A 23,523-nucleotide genomic window follows, 5' to 3' on the forward strand; every position below is an offset into this window, starting at 1 on the left:
TTCCAACTTGTTTCAGTTGAGGGCAACGCTAAGACCAAGGAAATTGACGTCCTATCTACAGGTATGGAGCTCCACGAGCACGGGACGCGATGTTGCGTTTGGTTGTAACGGCTGAGTCTTCTTCTCTATACACTCGTTCATGACTAGTTGTCTCCCTCTGCTGGGTACTGAATGTCAGTGCGCAGAGTTGTAGTGGGTGGTTGCGAGCATTGCGGCGGCCCGCGGGTGTTAGATTATAGATATGTAGGTAGCCTATATTTTAATAACATCAACAGTATCGGTATCGGTAGTACTCGGTATCGGCAAGTACTGAAATGATAGTACTCATACTCGTATCGGTTTTCACAAATGTGGTATCGGTGCATCTCTAATAATGATGCTTGAAACAGGTGATGTCAGCAGGTGATTGGATTCATGATTTGGGACAAAATCAGTATCCAGGAAAGGATGCATCTGGGATGGACCATCACACAGTGGAAACTTATTGCTTCTGCAGTCCTTTTTTGTTTTTTTTTGTTCTCACTTTTGACACATTTCTAGGGGGAGGGTGTCGTTCACCGTACGCTTCTACTGGTCAACTGATTTGTGGAGTGGGAGATGATCTACAAGGTAGTCGTGCCTGACTTTAGTTTAGTTTTCATCCTGACAGTTTCTCTTCTGCACACATTAATGAAGAAATCTGTAAATAGGCGTATTAGGTGAAAATTCAGTCAAAATCGCTTGAAACTGCTCTTATTGATTTCAGAATTGAATGCAGAACAACACACTTTTTACAGAATTAAAATGTTTATCCGTTCTTGAGATATTACAAATCAAAGATTGGGAAAAAAAAGGCTTAATTTTTAGAAAACTGCCGTAATATTCTGTATTAAGATCACACGGTCCAGAATGGGCCTCATTAAAGGACCCATGGCATGGTGGTTTGTTGATGCTTTAAACGGGCTCGTGGAGGTTTCCGGATGTTATATCCGCAGCCTTTCTCGAAATGAACCCTCGGCACGTAAATATAGCCTCCTGGGAGAAAGCCCCATTTCAGCGCTTTTCCCAGTGCGTCGTTTTGCTAATGAGAAGCAGGAGGCGGGGAAGGGTAGAGGGTGGGGGCGGGTCTTATCATTAATATTCATGACATGTAAACGTGTTACCTCTGATTGGCTAACAGCACTGTGACGCTACCTCCAGTGGGTCAGAACAAGCGGATGTGGGTGTCTTACTATGGCGAGAGAGAAGGAACAAACCGCGAAGGGAAAAATACCGCGCGCTGACGTCATTAAGGTGCGACGCGAGGAAATAAAATAAATTCAACAAATGTTTGGGTTTTTACTGAACAAACAAACAAATAAAATGAACGAGTGACTTAAAAAAAAGAATGTGGGTGTCTTTGTAAAAACTGTTTTGATTGGTTATTATAACAGAGCATGCTGCATGCTTTTTGGTTTTGTAGCACAGAGTACCTGGCTAACTGCAGGAAGCGGTTAGCTGCACAGCTAATGTAGCCATTGCAAGGCTAACGTGGCACCGATTTTAAAACACGGCAAAACGACTTAACAGTTATACACTTACTTGTTCGGTGTTTGTGGCTGATGCGGCAGGGATGCTTGGTACGGACCCAGGCTTCAGTGACGGTTGATGTGCAAAACCTGCCCTGTACTGTCCCAAGTTGTGGAAACATTCATCAGGAAAATGCTTCCGACAAACATACACCGTCTTAGGTAGACTCGACGGCGTATTATTGGAGTAAATAAAATTAAGCCACTGCGTCTTCAGGGGCTCTCCCGTCAGCAGTAAAAACAGACTCCTTTCTGTGTTGTCACATCCATGTACAGCACAACTTCCATGTTTGGTGGCAACTTTTGAGCTGGGTGGGCAATCCATACAGTGGGTGGGAATCCAGAGGGGGGGCGTGGGGATCATCTCCCTTGCTGACGTAGTAAAGGGAAGAGTTTATCAACGCGCCGTTTTGACGCGCCATTCTCAAATGTTGGGCATAGTTTGGTTTACACATTATGAAGTTTCTAGCCACTGGGGTGACTTAAGAAGGTCAGAGGAACTCATTTTAACGTTAAAAAACCTCAAAGTGAAAATTTCATGCCATGGGACCTTTAACCAATGAGATCAGATGCTTTTTTTCTTAATAACTTTTCTATTTTTCAAGATATTTACATGGAAGTTGGCAGGCACATAGATGGTTGGATACTGAATACAAAGTTTGAAAATTTAGCAAAACCCAATTATACAAATGAGTATTTAATTAGTATGAAGGATGAATGCATCCCAGTCAGGAACGTCATTCACATCTACCATTCTCTAGCAAAATAAAGTAATAAAAGATTATTTCTAATCCCCTCTTAGTACTCTGTAGACGTTTGTATTTCTCAAAATTATGGCCTACTAGTGTTTATATTCCAGAATTCTTATTTCAATTAATAGTCACAGCTTTCAAGGCTAACCTAAAAAAAAAAAACTGTCTGATCCACATCCAATAAACAATTCTGTTTATCTCATTCATTCATCTCATTATCTCTAGCCGCTTTATCCTTCTACAGGGTTGCAGGCAAGCTGGAGCCTATCCCAGCTGACTACGGGCGAAAGGCGGGGTACACCCTGGACAAGTCGCCAGGTCATCACAGGGCTGACACATAGACACAGACAACCATTCACACTCACATTCACACCTACGGTCAATTTAGAGTCACCAGTTAACCTAACCTGCATGTCTTTGGACTGTGGGGGAAACCGGAGCACCCGGAGGAAACCCACGCGGACACGGAGAGAACATGCAAACTCCGCACAGAAAGGCCCTCGCCGGCCACGGGGCTCGAACCCAGGACCTTCTTGCTGTGAGGCGACAGCGCTAACCACTACACCACCGTGCCGCCCAGTTATATTCTAAAATAGTTATTTATTTACATTAATCGGTTTTATTTATTTATTTGTTTGTTTGTTTTTTACACACGGACTATGTAAGCGCCACATTACATAACCTCAGTTGGCGATGTGGTCTTCCATGGCCGGGCAGTCTAGAGCGCTGTCCAGGAAAGGAACCGATTTTGCAATGTCAGCTCGAATCCTGGCGCGGGCTTTAATTCAAATAAATGTGTTCAGAGAACATAATTATATACCCAAGCTCATGACGTACCATAGCTTCTATCTCCCAACTAGAAAAAGGCTGAGCTCAGACCTGCACAGGTCTCTAGTATTGTGCATGGCATTTTCCTATGAAAATGCAAGAACAATATCATGCGGACGAGACGTGATCATTTTGATGTGCCGAGGGTCGCTTTTCTCCATTTCGGGACTGAATTTCCTACCTCTTGAGGTAAACAGTATGGTCCTACAGAAATGGCCGAATGCAAGGAGCTTTGACTAATTAGCATAACTATGGAACTGCGTCACACCAAGATGGCGACGCACGGAAAACATCATGAGTCTGCGTCGACCTCAGAGGGTTTTGAGTCGCAGGGATGTAATTTGTGATTGACATTGGCGAATAGATCTTTTCTCAGTTACTGCTTTTGTGTTCTCATTTCTTTCTCTGCAAGATCAAAACATTAGGTGTATAACTCCATACTCGCTACCGTAGAGTCGAGCCCATGCATTCTAAGGCTAAGATAGCTAAGCGCTAGCTAGAATGATTTAGTTATCTGTTCAGATAAATGACCCACCATCTAACCTTGCTCGGTCTTACACTTGCACTCACTATGCAGGCTTTGCTTTCCTTTTCCGCTGGCTTTTAGCTGACGGGAGAGCCGAGTCTGCCATGTTTGCCCACGGCGACTTGTTTTGGTTAAAAGTAGGTCAAACACGCCCCACAGTGGTCACGTGATATTGTTTCTCATTTGCTTCGGCAATCTCCGGAATCGTAAAATGCAGGACGCTTTTCATCTCCGTAAAACATTTACACATAGGATACACGGTGTGTGCAGCAGTGAAACATCTCGAAACTCCAACAGCATTAGAAAATTTTGCCCAGAATTCAACTTTGCAGTCAGAACTTTTGAGTACGCATCCATCAAAGAATGCGTGACGTGTGATTTCAACATTTCTCATCCCAAATGATGCCAGTACCAGTTTTAGACTGCTTGCTTTAATAAGTCGCGTATCACCGTTACTAATATTGGCAGGTGTAACTGGTTGAACATTTTGCCAACGTTCAATAAAGAAACGTGTATTTCCAGGTGTCATGTCTACACCAGAGTCGGCGTCAGACTCCATATCCTAGACTGCACCACAAACAGCGAACATGGTTTTCCTGGACCACACACTGTGTTCAATGTCACGTTCACAGTCACCTGATCTCTCACACCTGGACTCAGTCACCACTGTGCCAACTACACTCCAAACACACCGACTGTGAAATGTTTGCTCAGCTTTGTTATTCCACCTGATGTACCAAGCCTTTTGATTATGATTTCTGTTTTTGACTCTGGTCAGTTTCTCGTTTTGTGATTTTTGCCTCTGGCACCCTGTTTGCGCATCGCCTGACCTCACACGTGTCTTTTGACCTTGACTACGTCCGGTGATTTTTGGATCTGATACTTTGTTTGTTTGGTTTTTTTTTGCATTTAAACATCTTCACTAACTCTGGTGACCTGGGTTCTGTATGTTGTGCACGTCAGGTGGTGATGAATTGTCCAGTGCCTTCCAGGATCCAGGCAGTGGGCTAATGGAAGTAACTGAGCAACTAAATAAATCTTTTCCTCATCACAAAGGTAAAGCTTTGTGAGATCTCTCTTATTTATTTATTATTTATTTATTTATGCACACTACCGTTCGAAAGTTTGGGGTCACCCAGACAATTTTGTGTTTTCCATGAAAAGTCACACTTTTATTTCCCACCATAAGTTGTAAAATGAATAGAAAATATAGTCGAGACATTTTTCTGGCCATTTTGAGCATTTAATCGACCCCACAAATGTGATGCTCCAGAAACTCAATCTGCTCAAAGGAAGGTCAGTTTTATAGCTTCTCTAAAGAGCTCAACTGTTTTCAGCTGTGCTAACATGATTGTACAAGGGTTTTCTAATCATCCATTAGCCTTCTGAGGCAATGAGCAAACACATTGTACCATTAGAACACTGGAGTGAGAGTTGCTGGAAATGGGCCTCTATACACCTATGGAGATATTGCACCAAAAACCACACATTTGCAGCTAGAATAGTCATTTACCACATTAGCAATGTATAGAGTGGATTTCTGATTAGTTTAAAGTGATCTTCATTGAAAAGAACAGTGCTTTTCTTTCAAAAATAAGGACGTTTCAAAGTGACCCCAAACTTTTGAATGGTAGTGTATTTATTTAACAAAAATACTAGATGGTGATTTTTCTAAAAAAAAAAAAAAAATTGGAAAAGAGAGCAAACTCACCTTCAGTTACCACGGCAAAAAAAAAAAAAAAATGCATAATTTTCTTGTTCAGTGCAACTTTTGTCTGTTTGAAAAGTGGATTTGGTCTCATTTCTACATTGTGATGGTAAATGTAGGATCGGTTCCAAAAAGACCATTGACATGGGGAAGAAATAAATATTGACGAGCTCTGAATGAGGGTAAAGCTTACATAGACCCAAATATACTTTTGAGCCCTTCACCCTCTCTGCTTCAGGGGCACTATATCATGGCTGACTTGTGCTCTATCCCCAACTTCCTAACAAGCTAGGATATGTAATGTACGCAAAATAAGGATTCTGTTCCGTTCTTTTCGAATGAAGCACCCGTGGGAATTAACCTCTTCAATTAGCAGTCACTGATACTGAATTCTCTGGGACAATAAATTCAACATTGCTTTATCTGCAGTTAACATTTAAAGGGGAACTGAAGTCGTTTTTAAACTTGCCTTATTTCTTAATTAACGTGTTATTCAATGACGTTTTTGGTTTTAGTAACCTTATATCGTGACTCGTATTGGCAGCTAATTGGAATTAAATATTATACTTATCGGCCTATTCGGTTTTTAGCCATGTTGAATTCGGTTCGTTTGGTCCACGGCGGGCGTCGCTTATCCGCGCGATCTTCACGAGACTTGTGCGAGACTTCGAAACGTGAAGTGTCAGCCAGGTGTCAGTGCCGCCATTTCGAAAACTGTTTCCCAAACGAAGTATTGCACAAAAACGAGTTTAAATGACAATTACTGCCTACTTTTTTTCAAACTTTCCTGATTGCTATCAAAACAAACACAACTTCCAGATTGATTACATCAGCATTCAAAAGAGGGCGCGCGCGTCTTTTGACGACGTTGGCAGATGTCGGTGACTTTGATTTCCGCTGTACGTTTTGCTTCCGTCCTACGATGTCTCGCACAGGTCTCAACGAATCTCGTTTACAGCCGTCGCTTTGACATATGTTACAGAGCATATTTCAAACACTCGTAACTTGCTATAGCAGTGACAGAATAGCGATCAAAAATGCATTCCGATATTTAATAAAATGAGAAAAATAGAATTTTGATAATAAAAAAAATTTGCCTTCAGTTCTCCTTAAAGGAACAGTCCACCGTACTTCCATAATGAAATATGCTCTTATCTGAATTGAGACGAGCTGCTCCATACCTCTCCGAGCTATGCGCGACCTCCCAGTCAGTCAGACGCGCTGTCGCTCCTGTTATCAATGTAGCTAGGCTCAGCATGGCCAATGGTATTTTTGGGGCTGTAGTTAGATGCGAACAAACTCTTCCGCGTTTTTCCTGTTTACATAGGTTTATATGACCAGTGATATGAAACAAGTTCAGTTACACAAATTGAAACGTAGCGATTTTCTATGCTATGGAAAGTCCGCACTATAATGACAGGCGTACTAACACCTTCTGCGCGCTTCGGCAGCGCATTGATACGGAGCTCAGATATCAATGCGCTGCCGAAGCGTGCAGAAGGTGTTAGTACGCCTGTCATTATAGTGCGGACTTTCCATAGCATAGAAAATCGCTACGTTTCAATTTGTGTAACTGAACTTGTTTCATATCACTGGTCATATAAACCTATGTAAACAGGAAAAACGCGGAAGAGTTTGGTCGCATCTAACTACAGCCCCAAAAAATACCATTGGCCATACTGAGCCTAGCTACATTGCTAACAGGAGTGACAGCGCGTCTGACTGCGTCTGACTGACTGGGAGGTCACGCAAAGCTCGGAGAGGTACGGAGCAGCTCGTCTCAATTCAGATAAGAGCATATTTCATTATGGAAGTACGGTGGACTGTTCCTTTAAAGCATGCGGCGAGACAGGCAACACAAGTAAGTAGGAACGTTATTGAAACCATTCAGGGCCACAGTATATAGTGCTGTTGCTGTCTGTAGCCTGTTGTTCTCAATGCTTCCTTTACAAATTTAGGATCAGGAGCATGGGGGATCATGTCGAAGACAGAATTTCCAGGGCTTTTCTAGACCCTGGAAAACCACACACAGCTGAAGTCTTGGAGAAGCTACACAAACTCAACCTCCAGTCAGGTTCATGAATATTTGGATATGACAAAGTTGCAAGTCCATTGCAGTCAATGATTGCCTGAAGTCTGGAACCAGTGTTGTAGTCGAGTCACTAAACTTCAAGTCTTCAGTGTTCCAAGTCATTAAAGAAAATTTCGGGTCGAGTCCAAGAACAAGACTCCACCCGCACCATTTGACGGTGGCTGTTAATGCCGCCTTTATGTGAAAGCGTCTCTGCTGCTGTGTTGGATGAACGTTCCTGCTCGACTGCCCCATTTTAGTCAACAGGCTACGGATAAAAAGCTTGTTCATCGCTCAGCAAGCCCCGCCCACTATTAACAGGGTAAATAACCTGATTCACCTGATACTTTCACAGTTAGTAGATAATCCCAGCATATACAACATATTTTTGGGGGGTCTGCAAGTTCCACGTCATAACTTCGTGGGATTTTTTAAAAATCAGGTCTATGGGATTTTCAATAGTATGGCTCTCGGCTTAGGAACGCTACCACTAGGATCGCTGTGTTTCACTTTCCCTCCCTATGTCTGTTGGGTTCGCAATAGGCATTAGGTTCACAAGTATGGATAAAATAACCTTCTGTCAACAAAGCCACTCTGGACTCACCACATGTGCATGCAGGGCAAGATTATTGCCGAGCAGTTCTCTTTTGCTGAGGTGACCATCAGCAAAAATACTTTTCACAGGGGAATAAATTGTTTTGACAAGCTCTTGAAGAAGGTAAAGCTTACTAGCCAAACTATGCTCCCTTTAGGACCAGCTAGTTTACAGCGATTCGAGAGTCTTCAGGTACTCTAACACGAATGCAAGATCCCACACCAGGTTCTTGGAGGAGCATGAAGATGGAGCTCATTTCAGATCCACTCAAAGAATTCCCAAGCAGTTGCGAGAGCAGCATTGGCAACCAGGGTCTCATTGGTCATTCCAAAGCCACAAGTAGAAGTCTGAGGTTGATGGACAGAATCAGCAAGAAAGTTGGAAATGTGTACTATATAGATTCTGTACGGGATTTCCCAGCAACTTTTTCAAAGTCTGAAATTGGTGAGGCCATGAACCAGAGATGGGATTGACGATGGAAATGGACTTTGTACCCTATGATATAGTCAAAAGGGTCCACTGATCTGGTGTAGTCGCTGTTGAATGGGTGGTGTTTTCACCATGTAGTATGGCATCAACAGCCCTTGACTTGCATTTGTTAATTCAGTTAAAAGGTTCTGAGGGCAAAGGAGATCAGGGTCAGGCACCAGCATCCTATCAGACAGCTGGAGTAACATGTATAATTTGTGAGAGGAAGGAAGGAGTGTGTGTATGTGTGAGAGAATAGATTATTATCCCCTGCCACGAAGTGCGCATGGGGATATAGGAATGGGGTCCGTCCATTTCAATCTGGACAAGTTTTTTCAGAAACTACATACGCTACATCAATGAAACTTTGTGTGCTCATATTATTATTCATGATCTAAGTTGACTTCGAAAATCTTTTACGATTTCTTACTGTTTTTAGAGTTGTGGCCCTTGAATTATGTTATTGGACTTTGTACAAGTGGACTCAATCTGGACAAGTTTTCTCTGAAACTGCATAAGCTACATCAATGAAACTTTGCGTGCTCATATAACTGAAAAAATAGGTACCCTATGGGTACATGTGGCTACTGCTTATCAATAAAATTGTTTTCTGATACCATGTCCATACAATAAATAAATAAGTATATACTCGATGAGGCAGTAGCCACAAAAATGAAGCGTAATCCAAAAATGAACAATTTAAAAATCACAGAAGTAAAATATACCAAGTGTCTGTACTTTATATTATTCGACTCTTACCTCTTACAGTTTTCGAAACTGAAACCTCCGAACTGAAGCTGACCTACACACGCTGTCGCCATAACCGAAACTCTTATTTTCCCGGAAATGGCCCGGCGCTAGAGCTCAGTGGTCTCAATACTCTTTTCGACAACTTCCCGTAACAACTCAGAAGTGCGTCACGTCTACATCGCACATGGGACCACTGGCCAAAGAAGGCGAGGGGGGGGAGACAACCTGGAGTATATTTTAAAATAGGAATGCATTTTCCCTCAATAATGAGCATAAACATGTCTGAAAGCGATTTCTTTCGTCTGTTCCATTTATTTCGAATGATGAACCAAATTGTATACACTCACTGGTCATTTTAATAGGAACACCTGTATACATATGTGCGGTGCGCGATCGTTACACTCGTTCTTATAACATGATGACATAGTGGCTACAGCCTCTATATGACGCATCATAGGTCAGTATTAAAGCAATGGGCGTATAAGGGCATAAGGTCTTCATAAAATGCTCGTGGCGGGGGACAGTGGTGACCATTCCAATAGAGTAACAAAATTGAACATTAAAATAAAATGCACTGATTGTTTTTCAGGAAGTTATATGATAATATACACAATAGTGCACATCACTGATTAATTTCCGCTGCAGTTGTTTATGGAATCAATTTTGTGCCAAAATGTTCATACAGTACTTTTGAAATATCAAACAAAAACGACAAATCAAAATTTAAAAAAATTTTTTTTTAAAAAGTCAATTTTTTTTAGACTGACAAACAAATTATTCGTGTAATCGTGCAAAATATCAGTCTATCACTCTTCAGAAACCTTTTATTTTTGTTCCGCGTCTTTCTCGGTTTTGTTTGACGTAATTTATTTTGGTTGCGATTCCAGCTTTCTCGTTTGCGCTCCCTGACTTTTTGCTTGCAGTTTTGGCACAAACTTCACGTGTGGGCGGGCTGTCCAGGAATGCATTCCCATTGGCTAACTTGTGTTTGACTGACAGCTACGCTCAGCCATTCCCTACTCGGATTCTGGCGGACTGTTTGACGAGTGACCGATCCATTGACGGTAAACGAGGATGGAGTGGACTTCAGTGGCGACTATGATATTGAATTAATTCAACAAAGTGTAAGTACGGGACAGATGTGTTGTATGTGTTGCAGTAGTGCACATTATGCAGGTGTTTCATGGCAAGTCAAATGTTAGCCTTCGCTCCACTACCCAATATAATAGCTGTCTTGCTAACGTTAAACACGCCTGCGTAATGTGTACTACTGCAACACATTTTACACTTTGTTGAATTAATTCAATATCATAGTCGCCACTGAAGTCCACTCCATCCTTGTTTACCGTCAATGGATCGGTCACTCGTCAAACAGTCCGCCAGAATCCGAGTAGGGAATGGCTGAGCGTAGCTGTCAGTCAAACACAAGTTAGCCAATGGGAATGCGTTCCTGGACAGCCCGCCCACACGGGAAGTTTGTGCCAAAACTGCAAACAAAAAGTCAGGGAGCGCAAACGAGAAAGCTGGAATCGCAACCAAAATAAATTACGCCAAACAAAACTGAGAAAGACGCGGAACAAAAATAAAAGGTTTCTGAAGAGTAATAGACTGATATTTTGCACGATTACACGAATAATTTGTTTGTCAGTCTAAAAAAATTGACTTTTAAAAAAAAAATTTTTTTTGTATTTTGATTTGTCGTTTTTGTTTGATATTTCAAAAGTATTGTATGAACATTTTGGCACAAAATTGATTCCATAGTTATGCTCTCACTGTGCAAGATCACTTCTGTACGTGATTTTTTTTAATAGAAATCGTTCATGTTGTTGAAGAGGATCGAGTCGGCTTGTACAAAAGACTTTATTGAAATGGATTTTGGTTTTGTCTCAGTCTTTTGCCTTTTTTTGGTTTCGTCTGCAGTGTATAAAGTTTTCTTGTTTTTTCCTTTCTCTTTGTTTAAGGAACTGGACAGCTAAACCCATAACAGGTTAGTATGCTATGCTAACAGTGCTGTACTAAACCTAGCTCCCTACTTGCTTCTGCTTTCTTCTTTTAATCTTCAAATGAAATACTGAACTGAGATTATATGGCATGCTTATTATTATTATTTTTTAACTATTTATTTAGAAACGTTTTTAAATAATATGCTACATTGTTGTAATATACTGTAGCATGTAATTTTAAAAATGTTTTTAATAAAAAAAATTGCTGCAGCCATTTCATTTCATTCACAGGAACATCAGGCAGATAAACAGATAAAATATCATATAAAAATAACACTGTTAAGTGTTAATCAATGACAATAGCAGATCTGCCAACTGCTGCACATTTTGCACAGGAATTCTGCATTTCAACATCAGAGTGCTTAAAAAAAGGCAGATGAGCCAGTTGGCATGCGAGTCTGGAATGATTGATGGCTCTGCAGGTGTTTTTGAACTCTGACATTAACTAACCCTCTGAAAGCCCTGCTTCCCCCCATCACATATTATTTATTAATCTACTGACTCGGTTTGCTTAAAAGATGCACCCTTGCTGTCTGTCAAGGTAAATGGAGAATATTTAAGTTATTCCACAAAATCGAGTCGTACATGAGCTGATGGCCGACGAGGCACATACAGTGGTGCTTGAAAGTTTGTGAACCCTTCAGAATTTTCTATATTTCTGCATCAATATGATCTAAAACATCAGGTTTTCACACAAGTCCTAAAAGTAGATAAAGAGAACCCAGTTAAACAAATGAGACAAAAATATTATACTTGGTCATTTATTTATTGAGGAAAATGATCCAATATTACATATCTGTGAGTGGCAAAAGTATGTGACCCTTTGCGTTCAGTATCTGGTGTGAGCCCCTTGTGCAGCAATAACTGCAACTAAACGTTTGCGGTAACTGTTGATCAGTCCTGCACACCGGCTTGGAGGAATTTTAGCCCATTCCTCCGTACAGAACAGCTTCAACTCTGGGATGTTGGTGGGTTTCCTCACATGAACTGCTCGCTTCAGGTCCTTCCACAACATTTCCATTGGATTAAGGTCAGGACTTTGACTTGGCCATTCCAAAACATGAACTTTATTCTTTTTTAACCATTCTTTGGTAGAACGACTTGTGTGCTTAGGGTCGTTGTCTTGCTGCATGGCCCACCTTCTCTTGAGATTCAGTTCATGGACAGATGTCCTGACATTTTCCTTCAGAATTCGCTGGTATAATTCAGAATTCATTGTTCCCTCAATGATGGCAAGCCGTCCTGGCCCAGATGCAGCAAAATAGGCCCAAATCATGATACTACCACCACCATGTTTCACAGATGGGATAAGGTTCTTATGCTGGAATGCAGTGTTTTCCTTTCTCTAAACATAACACTTCTCATTTAAACCAAAAAGTTCTATTTTGCTCTCATCCGTCCAAAAAAAACTTTTCCAATAGCCTTCTGGCTTGCCCACATGATCTTTAGCAAACTGCAGACGAGCAGCAATATTCTTTTGGAGAGCAGTGGCTTTCTCCTTGCAACCCTGCCAAAGGTTCAGTGTTCTCCTGATGGTGGGCTCATGAATAACATTAGCCAATGTGAGAGAGGCCTTCAGTTGCTTAGAAGTTACCCTGGGGTCCTTTGTGACCTTGCCGACTATTACATGCCTTGCTCTTGGAGTGATCTTTGCTGGTCGACCACTCCTGGGGAGGGTAACAATGGTCTTGAATTTCCTCCATTTGTACACAATCTGTCTGACTGTGGATTGGTGGAGTCCAAGCTCTTTAGAGATGGTTTTGTAACCTTTTCCAGCCTGATGAGCATCAACAACGCTTTTTCTGAGGTCCTCAGAAATCTCCTTTGTTCGTGCCATGATACACTTCCACAAACATGTGTTGTGAAGATCAGACTTTGATAGATCCCTGTTCTTTAAATAAAACAGGGTGCCCACTCACACCTGATTGTCATCCCATTGATTGAAAACACCTGACTCTAATTTCACCTTCAAATTAACTGCTAATCCTAGAGGTTCACATACTTTTGCCACTCACAGATATGTAATATTGGATCATTTTCCTCAATAAATAAATGACCAAGTATAATATTTTTGTCTCGTGTTTAATTGGGTTCTCTTTATCTACTTTTAGGACTTGTGTGAAAATCTGATGATGTTTTAGGTCATATTTATGCAGAAATATAGAAAATTCTAAAGGGTTCACAAACTTTCAAACACCACTGTAGCACGAGTCGGCTATAAGCCATGTATGACAAGATTGAGTGGAATAACTGGTTTTATTCTGTCCACATTCACTGGATTTTTAGAAACAGAGCATTTTATATCTATATATTTTTGCTTAGAATGTAAACAAACCGGTGAAATGACGGGAGCAATTTGTGAAAAATGCTATCGTAATAATTTTTGAAAAATAAAAAAAGATACATTCTTACCATCAAATACTTTCATTCCATATTTTGTTGCTTTTTTGTATTTTTGGGAGGTTTTGTTTTCAATAGAGTTTTTGTTTCATCCTTGGTTGGTTCAGCAACATGCATCGGCATATTTTTTTTTTCTCTACTGACAGTATATGAGCTGATATCCTAGTAGTAGAGTAGCCAGTCAGAGCACGCAATTGCTCATATCCAGTGAAATGTGGATAGTATAACTTGCAATATATGTTCAACTTGGCTAATGTTAGACAAGTGTATAGTTAACATTCGGATTGATGTTCCAGGATTGGGCATTATTTTGGGACAAATTTTACGAATGTTCCAAACAATTTAATGATAATGATAATTATAAAGTGATTAAAAACACTGCTCTCCACAGCTATACGTGTGTTCATAGATTCACATAAAGCTGACTAAATTTATTACAAATCAAATGAACTAATGGAGCACAGATGGAGAATAAGTTTGGTTTATTAGCCTCGCTTTCTGTTGCCAGGTAGTGGCGTTACACACTTAAAAAGGATGACACAAACTGTGTTATTCTGACACGGCAGTGTCTGGGACAACGCTTGTGCTGTTACTTTCAACACATTCATTGTGTAAATGACTATCACAGTGTATGCGTCAGGAAGGTGAACACAAAAGATGTGCCAGTGTGTAATATTAGCGCATTATGTGCTGTCCTTGGCTACACACATTGTGTTAAAGACGCTTAAAACCCTACACAAGTGTTAGTTTAGACAAAATTAGTTAATGACAATAATACACTGTTTATGACCAACACATCATCATGAAGTATGAACAAGTGTTGACAGAAATCAAGCTGCAGAATAAACAGAAGTTCAGCAGTAATAAAGGAAATGTCTGACGTAGGACAAAACAGTTATTTTTCCAATTTCATTTGGCGACATGACACATAACCACACTTTCTACAGTTCACTTATTTCAGAACTTTACAGTGGTGCTTGAAAGTTTGTGAACCCTTTAGAATTTTCTATATTTCTGCATAAATATGACCTAAAACAACATCAGATTTTCACACAAGTCCTAAAAGTAGATAAAGAGAACCCAGTTAAACAAATGAGACAAAAATATTATACTTGGTCATTTATTTATTGAGGAAAATGATCCAATATTACATATCTGTGAGTGGCAAAAGTATGTGAACCTCTAGGATTAGCAGTTAATTTGAAGGTGAAATTAGAGTCAGGTGTTTTCAATCAATGGGATGACAATCAGGTGTGAGTGGGCACCCTGTTTTATTTAAAGAACAGGGATCTATCAAAGTCTGATCTTCACAACACATGTTTGTTGAAGTGTATCATGGCACGAACAAAGGAGATTTCTGAGGACCTCAGAAAAAGCGTTGTTGATGCTCATGAGGCTGGAAAAGGTTACAAAACCATCTCTAAAGAGTTTGGACTCCACCAATCCACAGTCAGACAGATTGTGTACAAATGGAGGAAATTCAAGACCATTGTTACCCTCCTCAGGAGTGGTTGACCAACAAAGATCACTCCAAGAGCAAGGCGTGTAATAGTCGGCGAGGTCACAAAGGACCCCAGGGTAACTTCTAAGCAATTGAAGGCCTCTCTCACATTGGCTAATGTTCATGAGTCCACCATCAGGAGAACACTGAACAACAATGGTGTACATGGCAGGGTTGCAAGGAGAAAGCCACTGCTCTCCAAAAAGAAAGCCACTGCTCTCGTCTGCAGTTTGCTAAAGATCATGTGGACAAGCTAAAAGGCTATTGTAAAAATGTTTTGTGGACGGATGAGACCAAAATAGAACTTTTTGGTTTAAATGAGAAGCGTTATGTTTGGAGAAAGGAAAACACTGCATTCCAACATAAGAACCTTATCCCGTCTGTGAAACATGGTGGTGGTAGTATCATGGTTTGGGCCTGTTTTGCTGCATCTGAGCCAGGACGGCTTGCCATCACTGATGGAAAAATTCTGAATTATACCAGCGAATTCTAAAGGAAAATGTCAGGACATCTGTCCATGAACTGAATCTCAAGAGAAGGTGAGTCATGCAGCAAGACAACGACCCTAAGCACACAAGTCGTTCTACCAAAGAACGGTTAAAGAAGAATAAAGTTAATGTTTTGGAATGGCCAAGTCAAAGTCCTGACCTTAATCCAATGGAAATGTTGTGGAAGGACCTGAAGCGAGCAGTTCATGTGAGCAAACCCACCAACATCCCAGAGTTGAAGCTGTTCTGTACGGAGGAATGGGCTAAAATTCCTCCAAGCCGGTGTGCAGGACTGATCAACTGTTACCGGAAATGTTTAGTTGCAGTTATTGCTGCACAAGGGGGTCACATCAGATACTGAAAGCAAAGGTTCACGGACTTTTGCCACTCACCATTATGTAACATTGGATCATTTTCCTCAATAAATAAATGACCAAGTATAATATTTTTGTCTCATTTGTTTAACTGGGTTCTCTTTATCTACTTTTAGGACTTGTGTGAAAATCTGATGATGTTTTGGGTCATATTTATGCAGAAATATAGAAAATTCTAAAGGGTTCACAAACTTTCAAGCACCACTGTATATCTTGGATCGATGTAGATCTGATCATCCAGGGACCCAGGAACCGCTGGCCGAGGATCATCTTCAGACTGGTCCATTTACTGCGTAATGAATTAATAACATGTTAACATTTAGAATTTAACAATATTTTTACACAAAGCATTAGCTGATAGAGCTCATTTCATCCCTCCCCCCCCCAAAAAAAAAAAAAAATTCTAGACACTAAATGTTAAGTAACACGATGCTGCAGCTACACACTCCTGCACCAACATTCTTACAGATCTGAACTATCGTTTCTGAAATACATTTGTATTAAAAGGATTGCTGTCATGGGAAATAACTGGATTAAGCTAGCCATGGCTGTGAGGTATATTTTAGTTAGCTATACTGTCTAAAAAATAAATTCTCGCCTCACGATGCTGAATAGTTAGTAGAACTTCTAGTTCTCGCCAGACTCTTTAATAATACCAAGTACAAATTAAATGCTAATAAAAATGGCACACAACTACATAAAATCTCTAATTAAATTTCCATCTTGCAAGCTGAGCGATGACACTTTAAAAAAAAAAAATCTCCCCACTGTGTTTGTGCCATGTAAATTAGCTGCCTGAGCCATTTTGATATTAAAAGTTAGCGAAGTCTAAAGTTAATCCAGAGTAAAATACACGGTCTAACAGTTCTACTAGAAACCAAACTAAAGTAGTCTTAAAAAATAACAGCAGCAGTAGCAGATGTCGTCATTTTTACATGTAAATATATGTTAAGAAACGATTTCAAGTACAACTTACCTCAAGAATTGCATTAGCCGTCACTGGTGTGAATTCTCTTGCCGTCAAAATGGTGGTTTTGACGTTCTACAACTCCCATGATGCTTATCGCACACTCCGACCAAAATCACTGGAACACGAGCGTTACCCGGTGACACCAGGCACGGAACATACATTTACCAAACAAAACCTGTTAACTATTACTGTAACGCCAATATAAACCAGGCTTTACCTGCTCAAGAGCACGTCGAATGTAGTTGTTTAAAACAAGGAGCAAGCTAACGTTATTCAAGCTGAAGTTAGAGAGAGCTAGCGTTAATGTCACACTACTGTACATGAGCGACAACATTAGTTAAAATTCCCCCACTGAAACACTGATTTCCAGGGGTTTGTACGTAGGGGACTGCAAACTTGTCCCCAAAGGGTTGGTGTATTATACTGTGAGGAGTAAGTAAATACTGACGAGCTTCTAAATGATTGGCGTTAGCAGTGGTGTTTACATCATCTCTGAGGCCCTGTCCACACGGCAACGGATTCAGGTGAATCTGATAAAACTGTTTATTGTTTCGGCCTGGCGTCCACACGGCACCGGCGTTTTGGGTGCCCCAAAACGAAATCTTTTGAGAACGGGTTCCAGAGTGAAAAAATCTGGCAACGGAGCCATTGCGAAGTCGTCTGGATGAGTAGAACGGATTTGTTTACGATGACGTCCCAACCACATGTGCTTCACGCCGGGTAGAAGTGTAACGAACTCGATGCGAGTTGTCAACAAATCCTATAACTTGGTTCATGAAACGCGCTTACAAAATATTTTCACTGTGAATATTTATTGTGTAATGGTGCAAAGTGAGAGAGAGAGAGAGAGAGAGAGAGAGTGAGAGAGAATAGCCCTTAGGGCAGAGTCAATCCCGCCAGCAAAAATAGGGAAAAAAAAGGAGCGATCTCACCTCTTCAGATGTTGGTTTAAGTCCGACAATACATTCCTCAAAAAGGGCGTAGAAGAACAAAGTAATCCATCAACGTGTAGCATTCAATTTATTCCAGACCATTAAAGAATTCTGGAGGATATCAGAATGTTGGCGTACCGGCTTCCATCTACCCCTGTTCATTCCTCTTTCCGCGTCTCCATTCAAAAAACGAGCACGTGATTTAAAGGGACTATATCCATAGGATAGGGAGTGAGAAAGTGTGTGCGTGTGACAGGGATAGTCACTGTGCGCATGCGCAGTTATGCGCATGCGTCTACTTCTATTGTTCTGGTGTCTCCGATGGGACCGTCTTACAGCGCACGTAGAGGTGTGGCATGTGTATTGCATCGTTTTCAGCAAGCGTTGCGTTGCCATATGAACCTGATATTTTACTGATCCGTTGCCCATGTGGAGGCGATATTTAAAAAAAAAAAATCTCGTTGCCGTTGTCGTGTGGATATAGCCTGAGAAACAGAGAGGATGTTCAGAGGCGTTCAGTGACCACTGAGCTGTGGTGGGGTTTTTTGTTTGTTTGTTTTAAATGATTCACATTGTGAAACGATTATAATATAAAATATGACATTTTATGTACAATATACAATAAAGTGAAAACAAAATGGCAAGTCATTGTCATTACTGGCCTGTGTGCTGGCTGCTGTTCAGCTAAATCAAACAGCTCATGCATTAAAAATCCTGGCACGGAGTGTTTGTGTCAAGATCAGTCAACGCAAATTGTGTTGAAGGTTGTGAACAAATTCACAAGTTGTGTTCATTTTAAAACTGCATAAAGCTATCTGTTTGAAAAAAAAAGTGAATTCTTCCAACACAGTTTTATTTAATATTGTCACAAAATGTATAGAGTGCTACAGATAATTTTATAATTTTTCTACACATTCCTTCTAAGAGTGTAAGACAGCGAATCACTATTGGTACAGTGCCTTGCAAAAGTATTCATCCCCCTTGGTGTTTGTCCTGTTTTGTCGCATTACAAGCTGAAATTAAAATGGGATTTTTGGAGAGTTAGCACCATTTGATTTACACAACATGCCGACCACTTTAAAGGTGAAAATTGTTGACGCAAACAATAAGATGGGGAAAAAAAAACAGAAATCTGGAGTTTGCATAGGTATTCACCCCCTTTTGTATGAAACCCCGAAATAAGAGCTGGTCCAATTAATTCACTTAAGGCACATAATTAGTTGCTTAAGAAAACGCGTTTGGAGTTTGCCCAACAGCATGTTGCAGACTGTATGCAGTCAAAGAGTCATGTGATCTGTCACATGATGTCTGTATAAATCAACCTGTTCTGGAAGGACCCTGACTCTGCAACACTACTAACCAAGCAACATGAAAACCAAGGAGCCTCCAAACAGGTCAGAGACAAAGTTGTGGAGAAGTATAGATCAGGGTTGGGTTATAAAAATATCCCAAGCTTTGAATATCCCAGGGAGCACCATTAAATCCATTATAGCAAAATGGAAAGAATATGGCACCACTACAAACCTGACGAGAAGGCCGCCCACCAAAACTCACAAACCGGGAAAGAAGGACATGAATCAGAGATGCAACAAAGACACCAAAGATAACACTGAAGGAGCTGCAAAGATCCACAGCAGAGATGGGAGTATCTGTCCATAGGACCACTTTAAGCTGTACACGCCACAGAGTGGGGCTTTATGGAAGAGTGGCCAGAGTTTGCCCAACAGCATGTGGCAGACTCCCCAAACACACGGAAGAAGATTCTCTGGTCAAATAAGACAAAAATTGAACTTTTTGGCCATCATGGGAAATGTCATGTGTAGCGCAAACCCATCACCCTGAGAACACTATTCCTACAGTGAAGCATGGTGGTGGCAGCATCATGCTGTGGGGATATTTTTCATCTGCAGGGACAGGAAAGTTGGTCAGGACTGAAGGAAAGATAGATGGCACTAAATACAGGGCAATTCTGGAGGAAAACCTGTTTGAGTCAGCCAGAGGTTTGAGACTGGGATGAAGGTTCACGTTCCAGCAGGACAATGACCCTTAACATACTGCTAAAGCTACACTGGAGTGGTTTAAAGGGAAACATTTAAATGTCTTGGAATGACCTAATCAAAGCCTAGAACTCAATCCAATTGAGAATCTGTGGCATAAGATTGCTGTACACCAACGCAACCCATCTAACTTGAAGGAGTTGGAGCAGTTTTGCCTTGAGGAATGGGCAAAAATCCCAGTGGCTAGATGTGCTAAGCTAATAGAGACATACTCCAAGAGACTTGCAGCTGTAATTGTAGCAAAAGCTGCTGCTAAAAAGTATTGACTTGCGGGGGGGATGAATACCTATGCACATTCCAGATTTCTGTTGTTTTTTTCATCTTAAATTATTGTTTGTGTCACAATAAAACAATAATTTTCACCTTTAAAGTGGTAGGCATGTTGTGTAAATGAAATGGTGCTAATGCCCCCAAAAATCCATTTTAATTCCAGCTTGTAATGCGACAAAACAGGACAAACACCAAAGGGGATGAATACTTTTGCAAGGCACTGTATATGTATGTGACCATGACTGATCATTGAACTTGTGTGGCACGACATGTTAATTGATTTCGTTGCCATTGGTAGCACCACTAAAGATATAAAAATATTTCTTATTTGTGATCAATACGCCAGTTCGGAGCAAGGGGACGAGAACTCCAACCAGAAGTAGGGCATCAGTATAGCTGAATTAAGCAGGTTCGGAGAGCAGTGGTCAGTGGTGTTTCTATTAATAATATCAATATAAAATTAGTATTAATAATAATGAACTTTGTGGCTGTAACTCCACTGTGTATCAGGCCCAGATTCAGGGGATGAACAGTGTCAAAAATCTGATCATATTTCCTGTGTGTAATGTAGGAAATGTTAGTTTTTGTTTGCATCGTGCAGTATGTTAATTCAACCCTCTGACGTCATTTTAATACCAGATTCTGTTCATCTTCAGTTCAATTTTGGAGGGTTCTTTTTCTTTCTCTCTCTTGCTGGTTTAATTATATGACACTCAGTAGCACACTATGTACAGTGCTGAGTGTAAATGAGTGCACCCCTTTTGAAAAGTAACATTTTAAACAATCTCTCAATGAACACAAACAATTTTCCAAAATGTTAAACTTATAACGTGAAAGTAAGGTTAATAATATAACTTAGATTACACATTTTTTCAGTTTTACTCAAATTAGGGTGGTGCAAAAATGAGTACACCCCACAACAAAAACTACTCCATCTAGTACTTTGTAAGGCCGCCATGATTTTTAATGACAGCACCAAGTCTTCTAGGCATGGAATGAACAAGTTGGCGACATTTTGCAACATCAATCTTTTTCCATTCTTCAACAACGACCTCTTTTAGTGACTGGATGCTGGATGGAGAGTGATGCTCAACTTGTCTCTTCAGAATTCCCCCGTAGGTGTTCGATTGGGTTCAGATCAGGAGACATACTTGGCCACTGAATCACTTTCACCCTGTTCTTCTTCAGAAATCCAACAGTGGCCTTAGATGTGTGTTTAGTCATGTTGGAAAAGTGCATGACGACCAAGGGCACGGAGTGATGGTAGCATCTTCTCTTTCAGTATAGAGCAATACATCTGTGAATTCATGATGCCATCAATGAAATGCAGCTCCCCGACACCAGCAGCACTCATGCAGCCCCACATAAGGACACTGCCACCATCATGTTTCACTGGAGGCACCAGGCATTTTTCTTTGCATTCCTCACCTTTGTGACGCCAAACAGTTTTGAAGCCATCAGTTCCAAAAACATTCATCTTGGTCTCATCACTCCAGAGTATAGAGTCCCAGTAGTCTTCATCTTTGTCAGCATGGGCCCTGGCAAACTCTAGGCGGGCTTTTTTGTGCCTGGGCTTTAGGAGAGGCTTCTTTCATGGACGGCATCCATGCATGCCATTCCTCTGCAGTGTACGCTGTATTGTGTCACGGGAAGTAGTCACCCCAGTTTGGCTTTCTACTTCTTTAGATAACTGCAGTGAACTTGCATGCCGGTTTTCTTCAACCCTTCTCATCAGAAGACGCTCCTGTCGAGGTGGTAACTTCCGTGGACGACCTGAACGTCTCTGTGAGATGGTTGCAGTTCCATCTTTCTTACATTTTTGTCCCACTTTTGCTACAGTATTCTGACTGATAAGTAAAGCTTTGCTGATCTTCTTGTAGCCTTCACCTTTGTGGTGGAAAGAAATGATTTTCTTTGGGGAATTCTGAAGAGACAAGTTGAGCATCACTCTCCATCCAGCATCCAGTCACTAAAAGAGGTCATTGTTGAAGAATGGAAAAAGATTGATGTCGCCAACGTGTTCATTCCATGCCTAGAAGACTTGGTGCTGTCATTAAAAATCATGGAGGCCATACAAAGTACTAGATGGAGTAGTTTTTGTTGTGGGGTGTACTCATTTTTGCACCACCCTAATTTGAGTAAAACTGAAAAATGTGTAATCCAAGTTATATTATTAACCTTACTTTCATGTTATAAGTTAAACAGATGTTATGTTAAACTTTGTCTTGTCAACATTTTGGAAATTGTGTTCATTGAGATATTCTTTAAAACGTTACTTTTCGAAGGGGGTGCACTCATTTACGCTCAGCACTGTATGTTGTTTGCACAAGGAATTGGATGTTTTGGTATTTTCATATGTTGTACTGTGTTTAGGTTGATTCTGATATTTTTTTTGTCTCTTTTTCCTAGGGATTAACATGGGAATATGGTTAATTCCTCCAGATTAACATGGGAACATCCATATGGTGGATAATATTGGATATACCATGGAATCATTGGTCAGTGTGATGACAGAGGAACAGGGTTTAGACCAACATATTGTGACATAAAATTGTCATAACTTCAAATTGCATGCTTTTGTAGTGTAACAACTGGACAGAGTATGTTTACAATGGGAAATAAATAAATCTATTTTTCTGCGTGGTTCCACATTGCTCATTTTTCATGGTTCCAACTTGCTGATTTGCGTTTCATACAAGTCTAGACTTGTTTGATTTTTAAAATGTTTTTAATCTATGCAATTTAAAAAGGAAAAGGGTGATCGCCTTTAACACTGGTTTTAAGCATGTTCCTTTGTTTTGCAGTGTGTTGACAGCAATTTAAGTGTTTTACCAGGATTTTATTATAAACATAGTGGGTGTTTTGTCATTATCATTGTTTGCAATAACAAATGCATATTAAAAGTCCATCAACTGTACGTTTGAGTTTTCTATGTTTGTCTCTCCATCCCATGCTAAACAAAATTATCATTTTAATTTACTTTACAATCTGCATTGCCTTTTTTGTTAATAAAGTGAACACACAATTTCAAATAAGCCTTTAAATTGTTAAATATTGCACAAATAAATCATGGAATACAGAGTATTAATTACAAAAAAAGTATACTTTAATCTAAATACAAATCTTCCTTGGACACGTGATTTCACAAATTATTTATTAGTACTGAAAATGTAATTTCGACTCTACTAATACACACTATTTCAATTTAAAATGACCGTGTGTGAATGAAACGGAATGTGGTTCTGCTCAGCTTGATTATTTGTCCATGCGCAAGAGTTCAGTC

The 23,523-nt window shown here is 40.4% G+C and overlaps 1 protein-coding gene across 4 annotated transcripts in view; it reads left to right on the top strand.

Moving 5' to 3' along the window:
* Positions 1-23,142, top strand: part of dmd (dystrophin) — a 509,910-nt gene extending 486,768 nt beyond the window's left edge. Inside the window, exons 77-79 of one of the 4 annotated variants that reach the window (XM_060898614.1) lie at positions 4,617-4,709; positions 11,207-11,232; positions 22,650-23,142. In XM_060898614.1, coding sequence (XP_060754597.1) covers positions 4,617-4,709; positions 11,207-11,229 — 116 coding nt within the window. In that variant the 3' untranslated portion in view covers positions 11,230-11,232; positions 22,650-23,142. The remainder of the gene's footprint in view (positions 1-4,616; positions 4,710-11,206; positions 11,233-22,649) is intronic. The other 3 variants (XM_060898612.1, XM_060898613.1, XM_060898611.1) reach the window with 3 other exon arrangements.
* The last annotated feature ends 381 nt before the right edge of the window (positions 23,143-23,523 follow it).

This window comes from Neoarius graeffei, chromosome 18 (assembly GCF_027579695.1).
Source record: "Neoarius graeffei isolate fNeoGra1 chromosome 18, fNeoGra1.pri, whole genome shotgun sequence".
Classification (NCBI taxonomy): Eukaryota; Metazoa; Chordata; class Actinopteri; order Siluriformes; family Ariidae; genus Neoarius; species Neoarius graeffei.